The 25,193-nt window shown below is 41.4% G+C and overlaps 2 protein-coding genes across 2 annotated transcripts; one reads left to right on the plus strand and one right to left on the minus strand.

The window, feature by feature from the left end:
* Positions 1–115: 115 nt before the first annotated feature.
* On the plus strand, positions 116–4,678 carry LOC149503405 (uncharacterized). The gene is made up of 2 exons (XM_089733140.1): positions 116–1,237; positions 4,470–4,678. The coding sequence occupies exons 1-2, from the start codon at positions 560–562 to the stop codon at positions 4,482–4,484; spliced, it is 693 nt and encodes a 230-aa protein (XP_089589266.1). The 5' UTR covers positions 116–559; the 3' UTR covers positions 4,485–4,678.
* A 679-nt stretch (positions 4,679–5,357) lies between these two features.
* LOC114250236 (uncharacterized) lies at positions 5,358–25,027 on the minus strand. The gene is made up of 13 exons (XM_028184027.2): positions 24,907–25,027; positions 23,652–23,772; positions 22,862–22,957; positions 19,972–20,106; positions 19,301–19,448; positions 18,921–18,973; positions 18,156–18,243; positions 16,556–16,624; positions 16,103–16,186; positions 15,686–15,846; positions 15,255–15,347; positions 6,062–6,200; positions 5,358–5,609 (listed from the first exon to the last, which is right to left on the minus strand). Exons 1-13 carry the CDS (start codon positions 24,986–24,988, stop codon positions 5,370–5,372), a joined length of 1,509 nt encoding a protein of 502 aa, XP_028039828.2. The 5' UTR covers positions 24,989–25,027; the 3' UTR covers positions 5,358–5,369.
* Positions 25,028–25,193: the final 166 nt, after the last annotated feature.

The following is a 25,193-nucleotide window of genomic DNA, read 5'->3' on the forward strand; positions in this document are numbered from 1 at the left end:
AATCTGTAGGGGTCTCAGAACTTTCATTTAAATAATTATAATTGGTTTTGTTACTAAAAGTACAATTAAATGTATACACACAGGTATGCATCATAAAATAAATTAATTGAATCGAATGGGAGAAGGTGTGATAATTAAAGATGATAATCTTACTTTTTTGGAAATACTGGAAATAGGCTGTGTGCTGATGTTGACTTGCAGTTGTTATAAATTGGACTCTCTTTCCGAGGTCAGTATATAAGGTACTAAAGAGTTTAGCAGAGAATGGCCAGTAATGGCATTTACTGATGATAAGGAGTAATGCAGGGCAACATTGCCTATTTCTGAAGTGAAGCAACCATGTGTTGCGGTTTGAAGTGTGGGACAGTCATTAAGTAGTACAACAACAATTAAGAGAGTTTGTCTTCTATAACTACCTATTGAAGAATCAACTTTACTATTTACAGAGTTTTAATTAGTCGCGTGTGTTAGTTTTTTATTTACATACTCTACGAATACATAAGATGTCGTCGTCGTGGCCTAATGGATAAGACGTGTAACGGACGTGACGTCAGCTGTCATGCCCTGCCGCCAGCCAAGCCGCCAAGCCATATTAACACGCCCCCTTCCGCCACAGCCAACGCCACCGCCGCCAGCCAAAGCCAACGAAGGGGGGATAGTGTTAATAAAACAAGCCGTGCCAGCCATTTCTACCAGCTTTCTGCATTCTCGCACAAATAAAAGAACTTGTCGTTACGCTGCTGGTTTTTATTGTCACATCATTTGCAACAATCAGAAGTGGCATAAAGAAATGAAACAACGTCATATACACGCTCAGATGTCTCGGTCTTCTGACAAGTTTGAAGAAGATGAAGCTCCTATTTCACTGGCGAGGAAAGTGTTGAAAAATTGCTTCAGAAAGAGGTCCACAAGGCGATACTTGAGCTACAGGATGAAGAACCTGGAACAATCAAATCAAAGGGACTTCGACGTCGTCGGACCAAAAGCGCCTGCCGCCCTGTCCTTCCATCATTCTGGTTCACGTAGAGGGAAACTAAAAGAGCAGCAACGTGGTTACTCCACTGCGGCACTACGAGATTCACGGCTACGAGCTTCCTTCTCCCTGCCTGCGACGCTGCTGCGCGGCGAAGACAGCTACGTCAAAGTCATCAACATGAGCTCGGAGACCATCATGTGGCCGCCGGGCGAGGTCCTGCCGAGGGCCAACAGCTGCGAGGAGCCACAGCCAAACAGCCAGGTGTGTTGCATTTCTACTTGCCCTAGCCATGCCATTACAAATATTTCGAGATTTGAGGGTAGAAATAAAAAAAAATTAAAAGGAGCCATTGAATAACAAGGGTCATTCAGATTTAAAAAATACAGTATAAGCATTGCTTTGCTACGAATACACATGATTTAGGTATTGCCAATTTAGTCCAAATGCAAATTAAGCTTACTAGTGATCAGCCCGTGTATCGCCACCTTTACTTTCTCATAATGAACAAACGATAGTTAAATCTAAAGCTAATTAACTTTTAGATGCCGGCATTATAAAATAATCTCAAGCTAGTCATGCTTCACCAGTGGTCTTATTAAGAAACAGAACGGCGACAGTAGGCTATGCGTTGATTATCGTGCGTTAAACGCTATGGTAAAATATAAAAGTATCCACCGAACAGTACTTCACGAGTTTAGATTTAGACCAGGGCTACCATAAATTAAGCATTGTGCCAGACACACAACTGCTTTCATTACGCCGCAAGGTCATTATTTCGAGTACAGTAGAACTCCTTTTGGTTTAGCATATGTGCCATCTGTATTCATGCGTTTCTTCTTTTTGTCCACATTATTCTTCAAGATGGGGTGGTTAAATGCGTTTAATTAATAAAATAATTGAGTCTGTGGGTAGAAAAGAAATTGAGTAAAAATAAATGTAGGTCAAATCGAGATACTAGCAATTTTAAACGATTTACCTCTACCCTCGGTTGATATAAAATCAGGTTCAATAGTTATTGAGAAAGTACTTGGGAAATTTTATGGTGGAGACTTCAAATTAAATATGAGTAAATGCTCATTCTTGGAGAAACAAGTCACTTGTTTAGGTCATAAAATATCTTCAGACGGTATACAGCCGGGTGCAACAAAAATTGACGGCCGTTTCGCAGTTTCCTGTGCCAAATAATGCTCATAGTGTGCGACAGTTTATTGGTTATATGTTACTTGCGCGTCCATTAACTGTGTTAAGAAAAAAAAAAAAAGATAAATCATGGGTGTGGGGCCGTGAACATAACGCGAATTTCGAACAACTGAAAAACAGTTTATGTTCCAAACCTATGCTAGCTCTGTATAATCCTATGCTTCTTACAGAAATACAAACCGATGCGTGTAACTTAGGAATTTCTTGTATACTATTACAAAAACAAACTGACAACTCACTGCGGCCTGTTATGTATTTTAGCCGGGTTACTAGGAAGGAAGAGTGTGTATCATAGTTAAGAGCTCAAAACCTGGCGGTCGTACAATCGCTACGTAGGTTCCGTGTTTATGAAGTAGGTAAGCATGATATAGTAGAAACTGATTGTACTGTGGTTTGTGCTACGCTTACCAAACGCGGCATTATACCACGCATGGCGCGATGGTGAGTTTTGAAAGAAGATTATGACATTAGTGTTGAGTATAGACCTGGTGAACGTATGGAACATTTGTAGACGCGCTTAATAGGCATCCTGTTGACATGATGAACGTAAATTATCTTAAAGTTACTAATTGATTCTGTACTGTGCAATGTCAGGACGAAAAGCTTAGTTCGATTATAAAGCAATCTATACTAGCATTATAAAGCTGAAGAGTTTGTTTGAACGCGCTAATCTCAAGAACTGCTGGTCCGATTTGAAAAATTCTTTCAGTGTTAAATAACCCATTTATTGAAAGGTTATAGGCTATATAAAAGGTTATAGGCTATATAACGCTAAGACCGCTAAGACCATCATTGTGTCACGCTAAGGCCAATACAAGCGAAGTACCAGTAAATGTTTCAAAATCGGGTTATTTTCCCTTTTAAGAGCTTCCGGTGCCTGCGCTGCAGAAGCGGTTAAAGTTTCGCTAAAATAATGTGACAGAATTGTTCCCCTTTAAAAAAAAATGTCCGCGATAGCATATATCTATATGTTAAGGTTGGCTCACTATAACGTTTTTTTTATGCTAACCAAATTTGTTCTAAAATAAAGCATTATTTGTGAACTATATTCCACGCGGACGAAGTCGCGCTGATGTTAAAGATAATTATGAACTAGTTCGAAATTTTTTTAAGGGAAATAGACTCGCAGTCCCTTCGGCTAAATGGAAAATTGTACAAATGCACTATGACGACATTTGTCACGTGGATCTAAATCATCGTTTAGCTTTGATTAAAAGCCAATATTGGTTTCTTAAAATGACACGCTTTATTAGGAAATACGTGGCAGCATGTCTTTATTGTACACATGAGAAGGATAACTATGTTAAAAAAAAGAAGACTGTCTATATCCGATCTCTAAACCATCTGATACTATGCGCATGGTACAAAAAGATAACATGATGCCCTTCTGTAGGACATCTAAAGGGCACCAACCAGTACATGATCGTAATGAAAGATGCGTTGTCTAAATTTGTGATAGCTGAACTAACGCGTACTGTAAATTCAATCGGGACCATTCGTGCATTGAAAAATATATTAATAGGGTTTGTCCAGATACCCGAATTACGTGGTGACAGACTACGGGAAAGCTTTTACGAGTAGGTACTTTAAAAAAAATATATCAGAAGATAAACAGTTTAGGCATACGTTAAACGGTATTGCTTGTCCGCGCGCTAATTGGCCAGGTTGAACAAACTAAACATATAATTTTATGTGTTGCGGGCAACTGATCCTAGTGAAACTTCAAATAATTTAAACTCCGTCATTTGAGGCACAAATAACACAATTAAAAGTAACAGCGGCTACAAGCCTTGTGATTTAATCTTTACGCGCTCTGGTAGGTCAATATGTGATGTTTTCTTGGTCGCGAACCAGAAACTGTTGACGCACGGCGTAAGATAGCTGCAGCTAGGATAAAACAAGCGAGTACAATAATGACACACAACATTAATATAAAAAAAGCTCATGTTTATAAGAAAAGGCATATTTGTATCGTAGAGACAGGCGCCAACTGGTTAGTAGCGCCGCTAGGATTAATACCAAATTAGACGATTTGTACTCAGGTCCGTATGTAGTAACTAAAGTAGTAGGTAACAATTGGTATCGAATTAGAAGTATATCTAAAAGGTTTACGAAGTTATAAAAACTTCACTGGCCTGGTATCAACAGATTCATTAAGGCCCTATAAAAGTATAACCCATGTGTCTGATAGCGCTAGTAGTTCCGATGAGCAGGTCGAAACTGAAGACCTTATTGATTTATTTGAGAACTAAATGTTTTTGTGTGTTCCCCATTGCGGGAGCAATTGTTGCAGGATGGCCGAATGTAACGGACGTGACGTCAGCTGTCATGCCCTGCCGCCAGCCAAGCCGCCAAGCCATATTAACACGCCCCCTTCCGCCACAGCCAACGCCACCGCCGCCAGCCAAAGCCAACGAAGGGGGGATAGTGTTAATAAAACAAGCCGTGCCAGCCATTTCTACCAGCTTTCTGCATTCTCGCACAAATAAAAGAACTTGTCGTTACGCTGCTGGTTTTTATTGTCACATCATTTGCAACAGACGTCTGGTGCATTCGTGTTGAGCGATAGTACCGGTGTTCGAATCCCGCAGGCGGGTACCAATTTTTCTAATGAAATACGTACTTAACAAATGTTCACGATCGACTTGCACGGTGAAGGAATACCATTGTGTAATAAAAATCAAACCCGCAAAATTATGATTTGCGTATATCTCATGGTAAACTTGTGATTCCGCACGGGTTCGTACCACTGCCCTGCCTATTTCTGCCGTGAAGCAGTGATGCGTTTCGGTTTGAAGGGCGGGGCAGTCGTAACTATACTTGAGACCTTAGAACTTATATCTCAAGGTCGGTGGCGCATTTACGTTGTGGATGTCTATGGGCTCCAGTAACCACTTAACACCAGGTGGGCTGTGAGCTCGTCCACCCATCTAATCAATAAAAAAAAAAATCTTTGGGACCCTACGTCCGAGAATATTTGAGGATTTTATTATGGCTTTTTTTATTCTCATTTTTTAGTTTTTACCATACTTAGCGTAATTTTGCAAGCGAGCCTGCGATCTACTAGTGATCATCTCGAACCACGGTTGTTGGAAAGACACTGAGTCTTAGCTATTGCGTTCGTAAATTAATTATATCTTTTCTGAGATTGAACTAAGCTTAAAATAAAGGTTGACGTAAATGAAGTCCGGATTTATTTTTTATTAGCACTATTGTCTTCTAATGAAACAACATTCTTATCAACTTCAGAGGAAATTCTGTTATATCTTCGTCTCTTTTCGTCTTTCCGGTGCTTCTTGTGGCTTTTACCTTTTCCCTTCTTTTTGTGCGAGTGTTTCTTGCGCTTCTTCCCGACTTCTTCGGAATTTTCCGGAACCGCATGGATAGATTTTCTGCGTGTTTCCACCGGGGCCATATAGGTAGGAGAGGGTTCCTAGAAAATGAACACTATTTAGTTAAGCATGTTTGAAATCGATACCTTGATCTGTCAAAGCCCTGAGTTTCTTGCCAGCTCTCAGTGAGACTGTATTTTACGAGAGCCAGTAAAGCTACTTGAAAAATATTTTTATTTATTTATTTAGAAGGTCACAGAAACCTATTGGATACGAGGAACATTTTCAATGGATGTTTTGACATAGATAAACGTGTATTAAGTGAAAGCCTTGTAACCCAGTGCCTATTATACAAGACTATTAATCAAGATGGTGCAAGCTCATCACTGGAGGGCTCCACTACTTCATGACGTCAGGTGTAAAACAAATGGTAGTGTATTTTCCCGAAAATTAAGAGGTATAGGTGAACAGATGAGCATCATACGTTCCATTTCTAGGCAGCGTATTATCAAGGCGGTGACTTTCACGTAGTCATAAAAATGATAGAACTCACCTTTGGCACATTTACCCTTCTGATAACGCTGTTGCTCGCATCACTGTAGTACCCATTCGTATTGTCCTCAATATACAAGGGCTTCTCTGTGACTCCATCAGCACCATGCAAGTACTTGCTGTGAGAGCTGACTACAAACCTGAAAGTAATACAGGTCTTCAGTATCAATGACAAGATGAACAGTGTGCATAGTGCGAGCTTTTTAACGTTCTCGATAGCGTAAAAGTTAACTCAATTTTGTATGCAGCTGGAACAGCGCCCCTAGCGGCAAACGTACGCAAACGATCCCATTCCACACTTATGCCGGCCACTCACATGGGCACAAACATTCCTAAATTGTACAAATGTTTGCGCTCATGTGAAGGGCCGTCATACATTCATTCGCAAGCTTCGGCTGTGCAAATGGGTTCGGTACTCAATTTGCGAACCCGTTTGTGCTTCCTTCTACACTTTTTTACGAATGTCTCACGAATTTCTCTACTTTTTTTATTTGTCAATAGAACATTGAAGAGAAAAAGAGTTTTTAATTATTTCCCAAGCGTCATTAACGGCCATTCTGTTTTTATGGGATTTCTTTTGAGGGTCCTATTTATGGTCGATTTATTTTGCAGGAGTTCAATGAACTCCATCACCTTGGTGTTGTTCCAATCCACGATGAAGGTACGCTACACAGTAAACGTCACGATCTATTAAAATGGCGAAACGTCCGTTGCCTTTGCAATTGTGGGCGCAACTGGTCACACGAATGTGTGGGAGACTACGCGAATGCAGCGAAAACTTTGCATAATCATTTGCAAATGTCGTCGTCGTGCGAATGTGAGTGACCGGTATTAAGTATGAGCTAATTTTACGCTATCGAGAACGTTAAAAAACTCGCACTAAGCACAAAAGTTGAGTAGCCCAACGGAGCTTGCTCAATGCGTGCTCACAACGTGTGTTCTGCACGGTTGCTTTAGCAAGAGTAAAGAGTAAACTGCCCTTTACTAATGAAACAACTTGATTGTAATTTTTACTCCGTATATTCACCAGTGTCTGCCGTGTCGGGTGGGCTATGTACGACTGACCAAATGCAGGCGATGCACAAAACTGCATACGCTGCTAAATGTGTCCCTACATAAGCCCCTCCTTTTTTTAAATACATACATTTAAAAAAAAAAAAAAAAACATTTACATGCTTCAACTAATTTCTAAAATTGCAGACATTTCGTTAAACAATAAACATGACAAAAGAATATAAATCAATATAGAAAGGAACAGAATAAAAATTTAAACATAACATAAAAAAAAAATATTAACCTATACGTACATTTTACACAAATTACGTACATCGCTTATTAGACGAAACGAACGCGGTTACACGAAAGCGGTACTTCTTGCTTCCTGAGGTTGAGATTTAGGCGCGACTTCACGCAACTGGATGGTGGCAGCTGACGGACGGCCTTGTCCGAGCTGTAGGTACATCCCGGAACCTCATTTGTTTCCAAATATAATTCTGTGCACCCTTGCGACAGCGCGTAAACAGGAGGTATAAACCAGCGAGTATTATGACTCCTACGATTACTCCAAGGCCAATAGATAAATACTGCAGATTCTGTAGGTTATCTACTGTCTCCTTATTTATCGTCAACGATTTGTCCTCTTCTTTAACATAATAGTTTCCCATTTTGGGGTGTTAGGTGTAGATGTTATCGTACATAAAATTGAAACTAAACTGGACAAATAATGTGCAAGAAGTACAATATGCATAAAAGTCATATATGTAAATTGCTGTCGACGTCACGTTCCAAATAATAAATTCAAAATAATTATTTTGTCGCATCATGAAATTGCTCAACCTCAATTAACAAATCGCACCGGTTTTCGTATTTGCCTACCGCTACGTGAGTATGTAGGAGTTGGAACGACAAAACATTGTTTGGGCACTGATACATTAAAAGGCAAAACAATATCGTCCGTAATGGGCGGACATAAAGACGATGTTAGAACGTCCTCCTCGTTGAGAATATATGCCGGTTTTAATCTATCTATCGACACACGCGTTTCTCTATGTGGTATAATAACCGGCAAACTTCTTGAGCATTTGTTGACGTAGTGGGGGTAAGTTTGCGCATGGTACACTCACGTGCAAAAACATTACTTACTCTGCGTCATAATGCTATTAAATTATTAAAATCAACATATGTATTTATTTAGATATTTATTAGAACATCAACAAAACATATAGGTTAATAATTGTAATAATTTAATCTTGGGGTAAAATAGATATTCCTTCTATTAAGTCAAAACTAGAGCTGTTGCCAGGTCTTGGTTCAGTTGAAGCGAAGCTGGTATTTGTAATTTTTTTTTCGTTATTATAATCTTGACCATCATCATCATCACTGTTTTCATCACCCGAGTCGCTATCATCGTGATGAGTCGACATAGGGCTCATCGGCGTAGTTTACAACTCGGTCGATTCGGTCTTCTTTTTTGTCTATAATTAATAATTTTTTGAAGATATTCGATTCTTAGTAATCGAATGTTACTTTTTTCATTTACCAGCTTCCGATTATTTTCTGTTCTTTTTTTCCATCTGAAGCCTAGCTCTTTCATAATTCGTCGTAAGCTTCATTCCGAGCCATTAAAATTTATATCTTCTTTAAATTTTTCGAAGCCTTTCTACGGTACGGAGTTTCGCTGCTTGTTATGTAGTTATTATGATTACATCTTTTTATTACAGATTGAACGAAACTATCCATTCCGGTAACTTTCTTCTTCCCTGATCTTTTCTTACCCGGAGTCCGAAACACGGCGAGCAAGCCAGAGCCTTTAGCTTCGTTAATAATGCACCTAACAGTACTCACTGATGTTTTTGTTGCTTCCGAAGTCTGTTTTAATTTTTCCATATCATTCTTCCCCTGTTTTATTAAGAAGCAATATACGTCGTACACAAATTTTCTACCCTTTCTTTTAAGTACTACACCAGTTTGTCACGGCATAGTGTATGTTTTATAAAAAATCAACAAACACTCAACAAATAGCAATGACAACAAAGTCCACAAGCAATTATAACAAATAACTTAACGATTAATAACGATAGACTTTTCACTGTACGCAAGCGTACTTTTGGGAGCCAGCGGAATGAGGGCGCGGTGCGGGACGCAAGGTTCGACTGATCTACCAATAACGCGCTCGATACGATTTCCCCTGCCGTCGCGCCTCACCCCCACCACCAAAGTGATCTAAAATTCGGTTCTGCGCAGTCAAGGTCATTTGCTCAAGAAGTTTGCCGATTACTATAACTGAATTTTAAAAACCTTAGAAGTTCGCTGTAAAATTTTATAAGGTCCTGAATAAGATGGTTCGAGAGATGAACGTTCAACCTCATTTCGTACAAAAACGAATTTACACGTATTCAAATCAGGGTGTACAAAAATAGATTTTTGATCTCTGTTTTTAATTGAAACAGGACGAATTTTATGAATAGATTCTCTAATTTTCCGAATTAACTCTGCGTCATTATTACATTGTTGTTTTGTGTTAGCACAAAACTCTCCTGGTAACCTGATATTATCGCCATAAACCATTTGTGCTGCGCTGACACCTGTGTCGCTACGTGCAACAGCGCGTAACCCGAGTAGGACCGTAGGTATCTGATCAATCCACGTACTGCCCGTGCATTCGAGCCTCGCTCGCAAAGATGTTTTGAGAGAACGATGTCAACGCTCGACGATACCATTGCACTGTGGGTGGTATGGTGTGGTTCTACTCTTCGCTACACCCAAGTACTTTAGAAGTGAGTTGAAGAGATGACTCTCGAATTGGGTACCTTGGTCACTAGTTAACCTAACGGGACATCCAAGACGCACTATCCAACCTTCATAAAACGCTTTAGCTACGGTGTTAGCAGAAATATCCTTTAGCGGGAAAGCCTCAGGCCACCGTGTGGTTCGGTCGATTAACGTCAACAAGTATCTATAACCTTCTTGTGACGTCGGCAGTGGGCCGACTAGATCTAAGTGAACATGTTCAAATCGATCTGCCCGCTGAAATTCGCCGAATCGCGATATGGTGTGTCTCGTGACCTTAACCTTTTGGCAATGAACACAGGTTTTGGCCCAGAGACCTACGTCCTTGTTCATATTCGGCCAATAAAATCTTTCGCTAACTAACTTCCGGGTCGACCTTATACCTGGATGGCTTAGATTGTGCAACATCTGGAATGCCTTTCGTCTAAAACTCTCAGGCAAATAGTGTCGAATACGGCTAGTTGACACGTCGCAATAAATGGTTTGATTAGAATCAGGTAATGAAACTTTTTTAATATTAAAATTAAAGTTCGTGTCCGGTGACTTTACCAACTCCGAGAATTCGCCGTCAGCATTTTGCGCTTGGAATAATTCTTGGTAGTCGATGTTTGTGGGACACGTTACTGTCTCTATGCGCGATAAGCAGTCCGCAACTACGTTCTCGGAACCGTTCACATATCGAATATCAGTTGTGAACTCACTGATAAACATGAGCTGTCGAGTACGTCGTGGGGTATCTATCGCGCTAGGTTTTTGACTAAACGCATGAGTTAACGGCTTATGATCTGTTAGCACTGTAAAAGTACGTCCTTCAAGCATATACCTAAAATGCTGTATGCTGAGGTAAATAGCTAACAGTTCCCGATCGTAAGCACTATACTTACGCTCCGTATCCGTCATACGTCTAGAAAAGTATCCTAAGGGTCTCCAAGAACCTCGGACTTCAGTTTGTAAAACCGCGCCTACGCAATCATTAGACGCGTCCGCCATGAGACATGAGGGAGCGTTTTCACATGGATAAGTTAACAACGCTGCCTCTTGTAAGTTGCGTTTACACTGTAAAAACGCATTATCCGATTTTTCGTCACATAGAATCTTCGACTTATCCTTTTTCTTGGCGCCTTTTAAAAATTTATTGAGCTCTGCCTGCCGCTGGGCCGCTTTTGGTAAGTGAGCTCTATAGAAATTCAGCATCCCTAAAAATTGCCTCAACTTGTCAACCGTTTCTGGGCGAGGGAAATCGACTATCGCCTTGACCTTGTCCCCCAAAGGTAACACACCGTCGCGGGACACTTGATATCCCAAGAATTCAATTTTCTGTTGACCGAAAACACATTTACTCAAATTAATGGTTATGCCGAATTCGTCAAAACGTTTAAAAATCGCGTCCAATTGCGACTTATGCTCATATTTCGACAAGCGACGATTACGTCATCTAAATAACAATATAAAAAATCAGAACCTTCAATAATATCACCGTCCGAGCTCACAGCTTGTATTCCCTGCAACACCGAGTTGTTCATGAATCGTTGAAAGGTTTGGGCTGCATTTCTAAGACCAAAACTCATTCGCGGAAATTCATATATACCGAACGGCGTGATAATTGCCGTCTTCTCTATGTCGTCGGGGTTTACAGGAATGTTGTGATAAGCTCTGCAGACGTCCAATCTAGAGAAAATAGTTTTATTAGGTAAGACATATGTAAAGTCTTGTAACCTTGGGATAGGATACAAGTCAGGTTTAGTTATGGCGTTCAAGGCTCTATAGTCGCCACAAGGTCTTAATTGGCCGTCTTTTTTAGGCACAACATGCAAGGGACTAGACAATGCTCCATTAGATGGACGACATATGCCCATTTCCTGCATGAGTGTGAACTCAGCCTTGACTTTCTTATATCGGTCGGGCGGGAGCGGCCTTGAGCGCGCTGACACCGGCCGGCCGCTTGTCTCGATAAAATGCATAACTGAATGTTTAGGTACGTCTTTACAATTAATCGGTTTGCAAATATCTGGGTATTTAGACAATAATTGTTCATATGGATGATTAGAATCGATAGTTCTCAACGAGGGCTCATTCCAATTTACAACAGTGGCTATAGTACCGATGTTAGTTTGTCGATCAATTAATCTATGACCAGATAAATCCACTAAAAGTCTGTGATATTTTATGAAATCTGCTCCTAAAATAGGCTGTTTGACATCGGCTATTATAAATGTCCAATGATAATTACGTCTTAAATTTAAATCTAACACAATAGTTTTAAAACCATAAGTCTTAATTTCTGAACCGTTTGCGGCGTATAGCGTATAGTCGCACACTTTAGAACCGCACTTTTTCACTAACCTGCTGTTATACGGAATTACGGACACACTAGCACCAGTATCAATCAGAAAACGTAATCCTGTCGTAGAATCAGTAACTGTAAGGCGGTTGTTGGTAAGAAGACTCGTACAGCCATCCGCCGCGGGCTGCACCTCCATCAGTTTTTCGTGGTGTCCTTCCTGAACACACTTGTTGGCTTTAGTACGATATCTGTAGTGGTAATAGCAAAGCCAATCCGGGCTGCGTTGGGTACGTTTCGCGTTCGCACCCGGCCGGGATCGTGACCTTCCCCGGAACCTCTCGTTGTTACGATTGAAATTACGCCTGGGTCCCGAAGTAGAAACAGTCATGTTGTCAAGGCGTGAATTTATTTTCGCGATCTCCGCCAAACTAGATGTAGTAGACTCACCTTTTTCTGTGGCACCAACCTCTGAGATATGGGAAGGCTGGATGTTTTCCAGTACTTTGTTGGCGAGTTTGGCGAGCTGTGCCAAATCGCTGGTCTCAGATACGGTGAGGACTGCGCGTACTGACATCGGGAAATGCCTTTTCTACAGCAAAGACAGAGTGTCCTCGCTCACCTTCCCCCGTGCCAGGTCAGTCATCTTCGTCAGCAGCTGGGATGGGCGCTGGTCACCAAGCTCCATCTCACCAATCAGCTTGTATCGTTTTCGGGCCTCTGACTCTTCAAAAACTTGAAGTAATTTCTCTTTCAGAGCATTATACCTATTTTTCTCCGGTGGTTTGGCCAAAAAATCGGTAACTTGGGCTATGGCCTCCTTGCTTAATTTCGCGATTACCAAGTTGTATTTTTGCTCGTCGCCTAGCTTCTGCGGGCACAGGATAGCCTCAATCTGGATAAACCAAAGACGTGGTTGGTCCATCCAAAACTCTGGTATGCGTGATGATATGGTAATGCTTGCCAGTTGGAGAGCAGCTTCCGGAGCCATGGTTTGCTTGAAATCGTCTGCGTCGGCCTGCGCCATGGTGCAGGAAATCGCAATAGTGGGTCGTACCGGTCCAAGTCCCAAAAAACACTTTCACAGTACACAAAACGCACGGTATAAATAAATTTCGAATCCTCGGGGTCACCACTGCACGGTTGCTTTAGCAAGAGTAAAGAGTAAACTGCCCTTTACTAATGAAACAAGTTGATTGTAATTTTTACTCCGTATATTCACCAGTGTCTGCCGTGTCGGGTGGGCTATGTACGACTGACCAAATGCATGCGATGCACAAAACTGCATACGCTGCTAAATGTGTCCCTACACACACACCTACAAAGCCATGAAAGCCATAGTCAATCATAGAACTTGTCGCCGGAAGGCTGCGCGTGTATACTTGTATGTATGTGTGTAATGTGGTCGCCAAATAAATATTTATGAAGTGCTAAAACAGTATTGACATTTCCTCTCACCCACAAAGGCACTAGTGACGCTTATAGACTCACAGCGTTGTGCTTTCGGAGCGGCATGGAACAAGCTAGAAAGCCATGTCACTCAAAACGCTTTTGGAAAAATAATTTCCAGGTTTTTATTTTTTATTGCTTAGATGGGTGGACGAGTTCACAGCCCACCTGGTGTTAAGTGGTTACTGGAGCCCATAGACATCCACAACGTAAATGCGCCACCCACCTTGAGACACAAGTTCCAAGGTCTCAAGTAACTAGTCAGGTCATAAGTATTGTCAACAGTAAAAACTTTTCTTTTAGAATGCTGGCCACAAAAAAGTTTATTGAATTCGAATTTCGAATTGTTTATGAAAATAAAAATGTATACTTTTAGAATTTTACTCATTTTTAAATATGGAGTGGACGCTTAAAGAAGACCGTGTTGCAGTTATTGCGTTGCATCGTTGCGGTTACGCGCCAATTAAAAATTTTAACATACTGAAAAATTTGAATATAACCAAAAGATTCGTTTATCGTACCATCAAACGATACAATGAAGACTCTAGTGTAGATGACAGGTCAAGAAGTGGTCGCCCTCGGTCTGTTAGGACTCCAGCAGTGATAAAAGCTGTGAAGGCGCGAATTAAAAGAAATCCCAAACGTAAGCAGAAACTGTTGGCCCTTCAGATGGGGTTAAGCAGAACCACGGTGAAAAGGGTGTTAAATGAAGACTTAGGGCTTCGGGCATATCGAAGAAAAACAGGACATCGTTTGAATGCTCGTCTAATGGACCTGAGACTGAAGAGATGCCGCGCTTTGTTGCGCCGAACGCCGAAAAAAATATCTGGAAATTATTTTTTCCGATGAAAAAATTTTTACCGTAGAAGAGAGCTACAACAAACAAAATGATAAGGTGTACGCACACAGTAGTGAAGAAGCGAGCAACCGTATTCCACGTGTCCAACGAGGTTATTTTCCATCCTCGCTCATGGTATGGTTGGGAGTTTCTTATTGGGGCTTATCAGAGGTACATTTTTGTGAGAAAGGTGTAAAAACGAATGCAGTTGTGTATCAAAATACAGTCCTGACGAACCTTGTGGAACCTGTTTCTCATACCATGTTCAATAACAGGCACTGGGTATTCCAACAAGATTCGGCGCCAGCTCATAGAGCGAAGAGCACACAAGACTGGCTGGCGGCGCGTGAAATCGACTTCATCCGGCACGAAGACTGGCCCTCCTCCAGTCCAGATTTGAATCCGTTAGATTACAAGATATGGCAACACTTGGAGGAAAAGGCGTGCTCAAAGCCTCATCCCAATTTGGAGTCACTCAAGACATCCTTGATTAAGGCAGCCGCCGATATTGACATGGACCTCGTTCGTGCTGCGATAGACGACTGGCCGCGCAGATTGAAGGCCTGTATTCAAAATCACGGAGGTCATTTTGAATTAACTTTAGTGTCATAAGAATCTATATTTTGTTAAGTTCATTTTGGTACATGAATGGTTACATAATGAATAAACTTGTTTCAATTATTTTACATTAAACATGTGACAGAATTTATGACCTGACTAGGTATAGTTATAACGGCTGCCTCACCCTTCAAACCGAAACGCATTACTGCTTCACGGCAGAAATAGGCAGGGTGGTGGTACCTACCCGCGCGGAATGTAATTTATCTGGTGCATTACCTTTTATAGTGGTCTCCATCAGGGCTTGGCTTTTTCAGTTCATCGTAATTTTTTTCGTGCTCTTTTCTTTCGTGACGCTTTCCTTCGTCAGACCTGAAACAATATCGTCTAACAGCCATGATAAAACATAAACCTGAGAGACAACACCAGGCGGTGCCACTGGTGTCCCGGAATACCCCGCTAGATCAGAACCAGCTTGATACGCTGTCAATCGGTTGCTCTTACACAACAATTTCTTGGAACTGCTTCCATGTAGCGCAGTAGAGTGAACTTTTTTCCACTCGATAAAAATTTTTAAGAACAAAACAAAGGAGACAATATGAATAAAGGAGACAAAAGAAGGATCAATATCTTGATGTGTCAGTCATGGTCGAATTCCGATCATTGATAGAAACGCAAAATTCATTTTGTAAACTAAATACAAGCCTTACCTCTTCTCTGAGCTGGCCACTGCGTCTTCGGGCTTGACCTGCTGTACCTTCTGGCTCATCTTCTGCACCACAGTCTCAATATCTCTCATTCTAGTACCGATAGCGTCTACTAAGGCTTGGAGGTTCGATGATTTCACCTCTTTTTTCTCCTCTTGCACATCCTGAAATGTTTCCAGAAGATAATTCTCTGCGAAAATCTGCGAAGCACTGCTCTTGCTAGGGTCAGTGTTAGCAACTCTCCGGTTTGAGCCCCGTGAGCTCACCTACAAACGTTAGGGTGAAGCTGAAATAGCCTCCCAAGGCTATCAGCAGGCTATCAAGGAAGGAAAAAAAAAGAAAAGAAGAGGAAATGTCTTCTTGGATGTTTCACGAAATAAATTCACAAGTTCTTTTACGGCATGATATAAGCTCCCAAACCTTGACATTCTCTGCATCCATCGAGGGATCGCGCTCCGTCCACTGATTGGGAGGTATCTCTGTCCAGGTTACCTGGTTCTGAACCTGAAAATTTAGGAAAGGTTTGAAATATGAGGGCTTTTGTTCCGATATACTATATGACATTATCGCTGACAGGTTCTTAGTTTCTGTAAAGGCAAATAGGAGAAGTTTCGTTATGGAATCGATGTCCCGGATAATGTGTGTTTAGTGCGAGTTTTTTTACGTTCTCGATAGCGTAAAAGTTAGCCCAATTTTGTATACAGTTGGAACAGCGCCCCTAGCGACCAACACAGGCAAATTATACCATTCCATACAAATATGAGTTAACTTTTACGCTATCGAGAACGTTAAAAATCTCGCAATAAGCACACTGGTCGGTTTCCCGACGACCCGAGCTTTCATCTGAAAGTCTACCGCATTAAGCAAACTTACTTTTGTTTTAGGCTTTTTTGTCATTGCATCTGTGTTGCTGTTGTAAGCTTCATCCGAATTCGTGAGGGGCTGAAATAACAAGATTTAAGCTGAAATACTGCATTTTTTTTTTATTGCTTAGATGGGTGGACGAGCTCACAGCCCACCTGGTTTTAAGTAGTTACTAGAGCCCATAGACGTCTACACCATAAATGCGCCAACCACTTTGAGATATGAATGCTAAGGTCTCAGTATAGTTACAACGGCTGCCCCACCCTTCAAATCGAAACGCATTAGTGCTTCACGGCAGAAATAGGCAGGGTGGTGGTACCTACCCGCGCGGACTCACAAGAGGTCCTACCACCAGTAATTACGCAAATTATAATTTTGCGGGATATCACTGAAAAAAATTGAGCGAATCTGAAACCGAGCATTCATTGTTGTTGGACCACGTCGGTGTTGCGATATGTATACGCAGATGTAGGAATGTACCTACTGCTATGTCATGACATTTTGTCCGTAAATTTTAATTTCAAACAACACCCCTTAAATTTTTTATGTAACTATTCTTCTAAATGGTGATACTGTCTTTTGAATCGGTGATGAAGTTAAGACTATTCGAAAACCTTTATAGCATTCTACTTCAATAAGCTACTTCAATAAAAAGTTATTGATTTTGGACTGACTACTGAATCGACCTAACAGCTAGTTGAAGAAATCTGATGTGTTAAACTACTTCTTTCTGGTCGTTCCCTCAATGCTGAGGATCGTGATTGTATGTCAATCTTCTCCATTCGGTCCGGTTCTGCGCCATATGTACCGCTCCCTGTAATTAGCTTCCAGTCCAGTCCTTTAGTTGGTCCACACATCTAGCTGGCGCTTTTTTTTTTTTTTTAAAACTACTACTACGCCAAAAAGCACTACCTCAATGTAAAGACAGAGCGAATTACGAATTAGATACGACCCTACGAATATCGAATAATTGTCAATATCTTAAAGACAGATCGTGGACACTTCAAAAAATAACCATGTATTATTGACCTCCCGCATCGCCGGGTTTCTGTTATATTGTACCATAGTAAGAAATACACTCTTCTTTTTCTCCACCTTATCCCACTAGGTGGGGTCGGCACAGCGAATTTTTCTATTCCATTCTCCTCTATCAGCCGTCTTCTCAACACTCACTCCTCTTTCTCTGATATCGTCATTCACACACTCCATCCATGTCTTCTTCGGTCGACCTCTGCCCCCTCTTCCCTAGTAAGAAATACTCGTACACTATCTTCCCAAAATGCACCCTGACCTTGGTCTGTTGTGAATATAACGATGGTTCAGAAATTAGATTTTCATTACAATTATATAGGAATCAATAAAACTGAAATTGCAAGAATTGCACTAGAAATTCATAGAAAGATGCTTCCCATCCATCATAATAATATTATAGTTTACTTCAGAAGTGTGATTTACTTAATACAGCGCCATGTAGAAGATACTTTACGGCTACGATATGAGATATCACGTAAGATCCTTTGACCTTGGCATATAACAGCTAATTGGCTAAAGCTCTGTTCAAATTTGGACCTACAAAACTATGTATGTGACTGCGTCGGCTAATACTAACCTTATCTGTGGAAGCTGGTAATTCTTCGACGTCTTGATTCTCTGGTTCGTTTCTCTCTTCGTCAGGAATCTCATGGACGCGTTTTCGCCTGGAATGATAATATGTACAGCATTTATAACCAAATCGCTTCATGAAGTTCACTCCACTCCTGCACACTGGCTGCTACTGTACTTCTGAAGCACACGACAAGGATCATCATCATCATCATCATCCTATAGCAGTCCACTGCTGGACATAGGCCTCTCCAATTGTTCGCCACTGAGCACGATCCTCGGCTTCTCTCATCCAGTTCCTGCCAGCCACCCTGCACAGATCAATACAAGGATCGAAGCCTGTTAAATACAAGGGCGGATCCAGCTTTGGCGCCAGGAGGGGGTTACATAGTCGTGGGCAAGTTAAGAACTTATAATTTAATTTTGATAACAATAGATAATAAATAAATCATGATGTTCTTCAATTAGTCCAAGTTAGTTCAAGTCCTGGAACTAGCTCAGGGGGGGGTCATGACCCCATGACCACCCCGTGGATCCGCCGTTGGTTAAATAAAATCATTAACATTGTAATCTGTGCGTGATTCTTGACCGAAAAAACCTGCACAGCAATGAGTCAACAAAAAACAAAAACTAATTTCGGCAATGCACGAATAATTACCATTCACCCTTATAATCAGCTCTTGATGGCGTATTTTGTATCAACAGCCTTTGGCTTGGTACTTAAACCTTGACCTGGATTGTAAAAACGTAATTGTAAACGTAGGTACTTTACCTTTCAATATCCCTTTTCGGTTCCTTCTCATCATTGTTCGTAGATAACGCTATCTGCAATGGATTAATTTAATAAGAAGTACCTATCCGGTCCTGCACTTTCATTGAAAATAAAACAAGATGGCTTTTTTCATTAACTTCGTAGAACGAGCCACCTGGGGTTCAGTGGTCACCGGAGCTCATAGACACAACAACGTGAACATTTTTTATTTTATTTTTTTATTGCTTAGATGTGTGGACGAGCTCACAGCCCACCTGATGTTAAGTGGTTACTGGAGCCCATAGACATCTACAACGTAAATGCGCCACACACCTTCCTAACCTAAGCTCGTCCACCTACCTAAGCAATAAAAGGAAAAAAAACATGATATTTGTATTTACCACGATATCCGGCGTGGGAGCGGATCTGAGCACTGCTTCCTTGCAGTTCGGGTCCTCGGTGGTTCTCTTTTCAGATCTCAGAACTTGCTCGTGTTTCGGGGAGTCCTGCTCCGATAGTTCATACACCGGGCCTTTCTGCTCTGCCTCTCTGATGATACACACATTAGTTGTAAGTAAATAAACTTATCTTGTTCATTATTTTGTGGGTGTTAGGTTTTTTTTTATTGCCCTTGTAGGCAGACGAGCATACGGCCCACCTGATGGTGAGTAGTTACCGTCGCCCATGGACTTCAGCAATGCCAGGGGCAAAGCCAAGCCGCTGCCTACCGCTTAATACTCTCCGCAAGCCTTGTTTGAAGAAGGACATGTCATAGCGCTCGGGAAACACCGTGGAGGGGAGCTCATTCCAAAGCCGGATGGTACGTGGCAAAAAATACCGTAGTCGTAGTAGTAGGAAAGTACGTAGATAAACGAGCACTTATTGAGGAAGACCAGGTAGGCAAGGATGGATCGTGTGAAAAGTAATGTAATAAATTGTGAGTACTGAGTTTTTTAACGTTGGACCAGATTGTAGTTTTAGGTCAATTCCTTTCAATCTACAAAAATTGTCTACTCTACTCTCTGCTATAATAATAATCGTGTCTATTTTTATAATTGTTTAAGCTTTTTACTTGTTCAAGAAGCTGGTATCGCCCGGTGGAGGTTTCTTCATCTTGTACATGTGGCTCCAGGGGGCCGCTGGGAGCGTTTCCCACGGCTGCCCCAGGACTCTGGTCCACACTTCACCCCGCACAACTACAAGACATCTGAAAGTGTTCAAAGTTTGAGGATTAGCCTCACATTTTTAAATGGTTGCTAGGAATTGATATTCTTGTATATCAGTGTTGGTGTCTCGTCAAGCCAAGTCGGTCACTTTGTAGGTTACTACAAAGATCTACAGATCAACAAATAGACGATGCACAGAATGAGATGTTATGGCAGATTCTTTTTTTTATGATTGAATTATTACTGGTGGCCCGAAGGCCTTTCCAGTTTCACCAGGACAGGTGGGCGAGCAAAGGCTCAGCCAGGAGGGGTGGGATTTGCTAACAGCTGCCCGAGCGCCTCCATAGGAGACCTAACAACTCAAGAGCAGTTGTTTCGCGAATGAATCTACTAACGGATCAGAATCGCGACGCGCTGAGAAGATCCGGCGTGTAACTCGGCGGGCTGATGTTTAGGTTAGATTGCACGTCGAAATCTTTGCCGAGTTCTACGAGTACGGTTACCGGGGTCCCTAAGACTACTCCTAGTGTTAGAGCTTAATGCATCTAATGCAAAGGTTATTTGATCTGATGGAACCGTAAGGACGTGAGGGCAGATTCTAACGGCACTGCTTCAATACTTCGTTTCGATAAGTGTCAAATAATTTTTTGAGACGAGCCAAATAAAAAATTCTCGTGTTCAATTCTAAATATATCGTTTGACAGTTTTTAAGAATCTATATATTAATACGTGAAGGAAAAACTTTGTATCCCTTTTTACGAAAATTGCGCGGACGGAGGAGTATGAAATTTTCCACACTTATAGAGAATATAGAGAAGGAGTGCAGAATGTAATTTTTTTTTTTAAATTATGCCTAAAAATACATTAAATTAATAGAAAAACATTACACACACTACCATGTATTTGACGCACACACGCATGCATACTACACTCGGGTGCAATGAAATCGCACATCTGTACATTTTTTGAAAAATATTATTTACTTCTTTTAATTTAAAAAAATACATATATTTTTTAACATAGGGTTAAAGGTTAGTTCAATACCTATTCAATGATACCATATAAGTGGAGATAAGGTTACTTTCTTGAGGAAAATAAAATACAACAACAATTTAATCTTTATTACAAAATGATTACTCAACTAAACCGTTTAAAATTTGGGGAAAAAACAAAAAAAATACTGAAAAATAATTTATTAGTAACAAGTGTTGCCCCCTCTTGCCCGAATTACAGCTTCACACCGATTCCCCATCGACTCTATCAAGTTTCTGATAAAGTCTTGTGGCATGGCGTCCCATTCCTCTTTGAGCGCATTTTGTAGCTCCTGGAGGTTAGCTGGAACACTATTTCGACCTCTAATTTTTCTTTTTAATTCGTCCCACAAGTGTTCAATCGGATTAAGGTCCGGGCTCCGAGCTGGCCACTCCATCACGGGTACATTTACTTCTTGTAAGTATTGTCTCACTATCGCAGCGGTATGAGGTCTTGCATTGTCATGCATAAAAAGGAAGTTACTTCCAATTAAACGGCCAAATGGTACGACATGTTCTTGTAGAACTTCCTCTATGTATCGTTGAGATGTTAGACCTCTTGTTTGTCGCCTAATATTGGCCCCAACAATGAAGACAAGCTCTGTTTTTCGTTCGAGTGAGATACCTCCCCAGAACATACACGAACCACCGCCGTATGCTACACGTTCTGTGATGCAACATTGGGAAAATCGCTCTGAGCGCCTTCTGTAGACCCTTCCACGTCCATCATTATCATGAAGACACATTCTGGACTCGTCTGAGAACAGGACTGCTTTCCACTGGTCGGCTGTCCAGTTGACGTGTTCTTGTGCAAATCGAAAACGAGCCCGGCGGTGAGCTGGCGTCAATTTAGGGCCATTTGCTGGCCTATGCGCAGTCAAACCACCTTCGGCAAGTCTCCTTCTGACTGTCCACCACCACTTCACGCACCTGTTGAAGCTGCTGTGCAAGTTCAACGGCAGTCAAACGACGATTTCGCAACGCTGTCGTTACAAGAAATCTGTTGTCGCGCTGTGTTGTAGCTCTTGCTCGACCAGATCCTCGTCGCCTTTCAAAGCCACCAGTCCCCGATAGCGCTGGTACACACGACGAACTGAATATCGGCTGATATTCAGTTGTCGAGCTACAGCACTCTGGTTCTGGCCCGCTTCAATTAGAGCGACGACTTGAGCGGCTTTTTCCGGAGTAGTATCCATCTTTTTCAGACAAATGCAATTGGAGTCACTAGAGGTCTTATCAGGTTAAGCGTTGGCTTGCAACTGATGACGTTTTACACAAAACATGCCTTTTTATACCTGCAGTTGGTCTTGCAAACTGCAGTGAGTTGAGGGAGCAATTTTTGGAGTTTGCTGTTGTCGTTTTGTTTCAGCAGGCAGGTAAACTTATCATGTCTTATGTGGTATCATTGAATAGGTATTGAACTATCCTTTAACCTTATGTTAAAAAATATATGTATTTTTTTAAATAAAAAGAAGTAAATAATATTTTTCAAAAAATTTACAGATGTGCGATTTCATTGCACCCGAGTGTATTTATTTATTGTCAAACTTTTGTTCTTAACGTCTGGGGTCAAATTGAGAATACGTTAAATATTGTTTGTCTTTATTAATATTTTTCTATAGTGTAGTCTGGGCGAAATTTTTGATTATAGAAGTATAATAGTCTTCGAAAACAGAATCATAATAGTGTACAAACTTACAGTTTCAATTTATAGTCGAATTTCGACTACCGCGGGACTATTAGTTTAAATAAAGCTATTAAGTACCTAAGTCTTGTGCAGCAAAAAGGGAACTGCATGTTTGTATCTTCGACGACTTCCTCGCATTCTATCGCCGACTCTGGGGCTTCCACGCGCTTGCAACTGTGGATAATGGAGAAACAATTTCATGTTTGTGTACAATCAAACTGAAGTGTTTATCGCATGTGATCATCCGAATACAAACCTGGAGTGAACTGCGGGGCAGGTTTTCTAATTTTTTAGAGTTTATTGTGTTTAACTTGTTTCGCAGATAAACTTTTCTTAAGAAATTTTGAAATATTTTCTCGGCAAAAAATTTGGCCGTGGTTTTATTTTATTTTTTATTGCTTAGATGGATGGACGAGCTCACAGCCCACCTGGTGTTATGTAGTTACTGGAGCCCATAGACATCCGCAACGTAAATGCGCCACCCACCTTGAGATATAAGTTCTAAGGTCTCAAGTATAGTTACAACGGCTGCCCCACCCTTCAAGCCTAAACGCATTAGTGCTTCACGACAGAAATAGGCAAGGCGGTGGCACCCACCCATGCGGACTCACAAGAGGTCCTACCACCAGTAATTACGCAAATTATAATTTTGCGGGTTTGATTTTTATTACACGATGTTATTCCTTCACCGTGAAAGCCGACCGTGAACATTTGTTAAGTACGTATTTCATTAGATAAATTGGTACCCGCCTGCGGGATTCGAACACCGTTGCATCGCTAGATACGAATGCACCGGACGCCTTATCCTTTAGGCCACGACGACCTTAAATTAATAGTAGTTGTCAAGACTCTGAGTTCCAGAACTTACCCGACCGTGTAGATAGCGAGGTTCCTGCCCCCGGGCTGACAGCGGTGCCTCGTGCAAGAGTACGCGTCCGCCCACTCTGAATACGCGGCGTGCTTCTGCATTGTCCTCGGGTCCGTGCAGTCTGTGGACATCAAATGCGTTGAAATCATTCAAAATCCGACGAATAACCACAACGGCATCCGCAGCTGGGGACGTTTAGCGACACTGCTGATTTCGAGTTTGAATGGATCTTTATTTCAATAAAATACTGATGACATATTAGGCATTTATTGGACACCTTGGTGGCGGTAGGCGAAGGAATGCCATCGCAGGAGCGTCGCCCGACATCGCACATACACACACTTTATATTGCAATATGCAACATTGCATATTATCTACACAAATCTTAAATGAAATCTGTGTGCTTAGAACGAGTTTTTTAACGCTCTCGGTAACGTAAAAGTTAACTCGATTTTGTATGGAGTTGGAACGTTTGGCTACGTTTGCCGCTAAGGGCGCTGTTCCAACTGCCTACAAATTTGAGTTAACTTTTACGCTATCGAGAGCGTTAAAAAATTCGCATTAGGCACACTGAACAGGGCGAGATTGTTGTGTGATTCAAATGCAAATACCGGGGCACATAATAATATGTATACATCACAAACCCAAAAAATGTAGTGAACGTTTCTGTATCTAATACGACTGACTAAAACATCAGACCAGAACGCACGAATGCTTCGAAATTGGGTAGGTTTGATACCATCATGTCGTTTTTACCATCGCACCGCCCGCCACCGGAGTAGAGTTCATCCATACTACCTGGAGCCACTGCGGTCATCCACAGTGCGCTTCCAGAGGTCTTTTTGCCACGTACGATCTGGCTATGGAATGAGCTCCCCTCCACGGTGTTTCCCGAGCGCTATGACATGTCCTTCTTCAAACGAGGCTTGTGGAGAGTATTAGGCGATAGGCAGCGGCTTGGCTCTGCTCCTGGTATTGCTGAAGTCCATGGGCGATGGTAACCACTCACCATCAGGTGGGCCGTATGCTCGTCTGCCTACAAATGCAATGAAAAAAAAAAGCCACCAGTAAAATTTTGGGGGAGGTTTGTAATTTAGGAAAGGATAACACTACTACGGATGAGTTAAGGGGATCCAGTAGTAATAGCTACTACGTCAAAAAAATGTTTTGTCATTGAAAGTCTGACTGTACGGTACGATCGAAAGAGACCAAGCATTATTACTGCCACTGCACTTATTGTTATAAACAAACTTACACTGATCCTTGAAAGAGTCGTTTGATGGTCCAGCGCTGATGGTGGTGATCAATCCCACCAGTACAAAGGCTAACATTGTCATTGATAGGAGTTGACCAAATGAATGCGGTGTGTGCGACGGTCGCTACAAGGAGTAATCGGATAATTGGTACAGTCAGAAAGAAAAATAAAGTTATTTTGAAACAAGTTTAACTGAAACATAATTTGATGAATTTCTTGTATAACTGGTGTAATTATATTCTTTTCAAGATTTATGTCATATTATTATTACAAGATTACTCTGTCTG

Source organism: Bombyx mandarina, chromosome 02 (genome assembly GCF_030267445.1).
Source record: "Bombyx mandarina strain Sakado chromosome 02, ASM3026744v2".
NCBI classification, from domain to species: Eukaryota; Metazoa; Arthropoda; class Insecta; order Lepidoptera; family Bombycidae; genus Bombyx; species Bombyx mandarina.

What these genes read in the sequence shown, in the direction of transcription:
- LOC149503405 (XM_089733140.1), top strand. Translation starts at nt 560, where the DNA reads ATGCCCTGCCGCCAGCCAAGCCGCCAAGCCATATTAACACGCCCCCTT.
- LOC114250236 (XM_028184027.2), bottom strand. Translation starts at nt 24,988, where the DNA reads ATGACAATGTTAGCCTTTGTACTGGTGGGATTGATCACCACCATCAGC. An exon ending in CTCCCACGCCGGATATCGTG is followed by an intron (nt 18,974 to 19,300) that starts GTAAATACAAAT and finishes AATCCATTGCAG; the next exon opens with ATAGCGTTATCTACGAACAA. An exon ending in CAAAAAAGCCTAAAACAAAA is followed by an intron (nt 16,187 to 16,555) that starts GTAAGTTTGCTT and finishes CTAAATTTTCAG; the next exon opens with GTTCAGAACCAGGTAACCTG.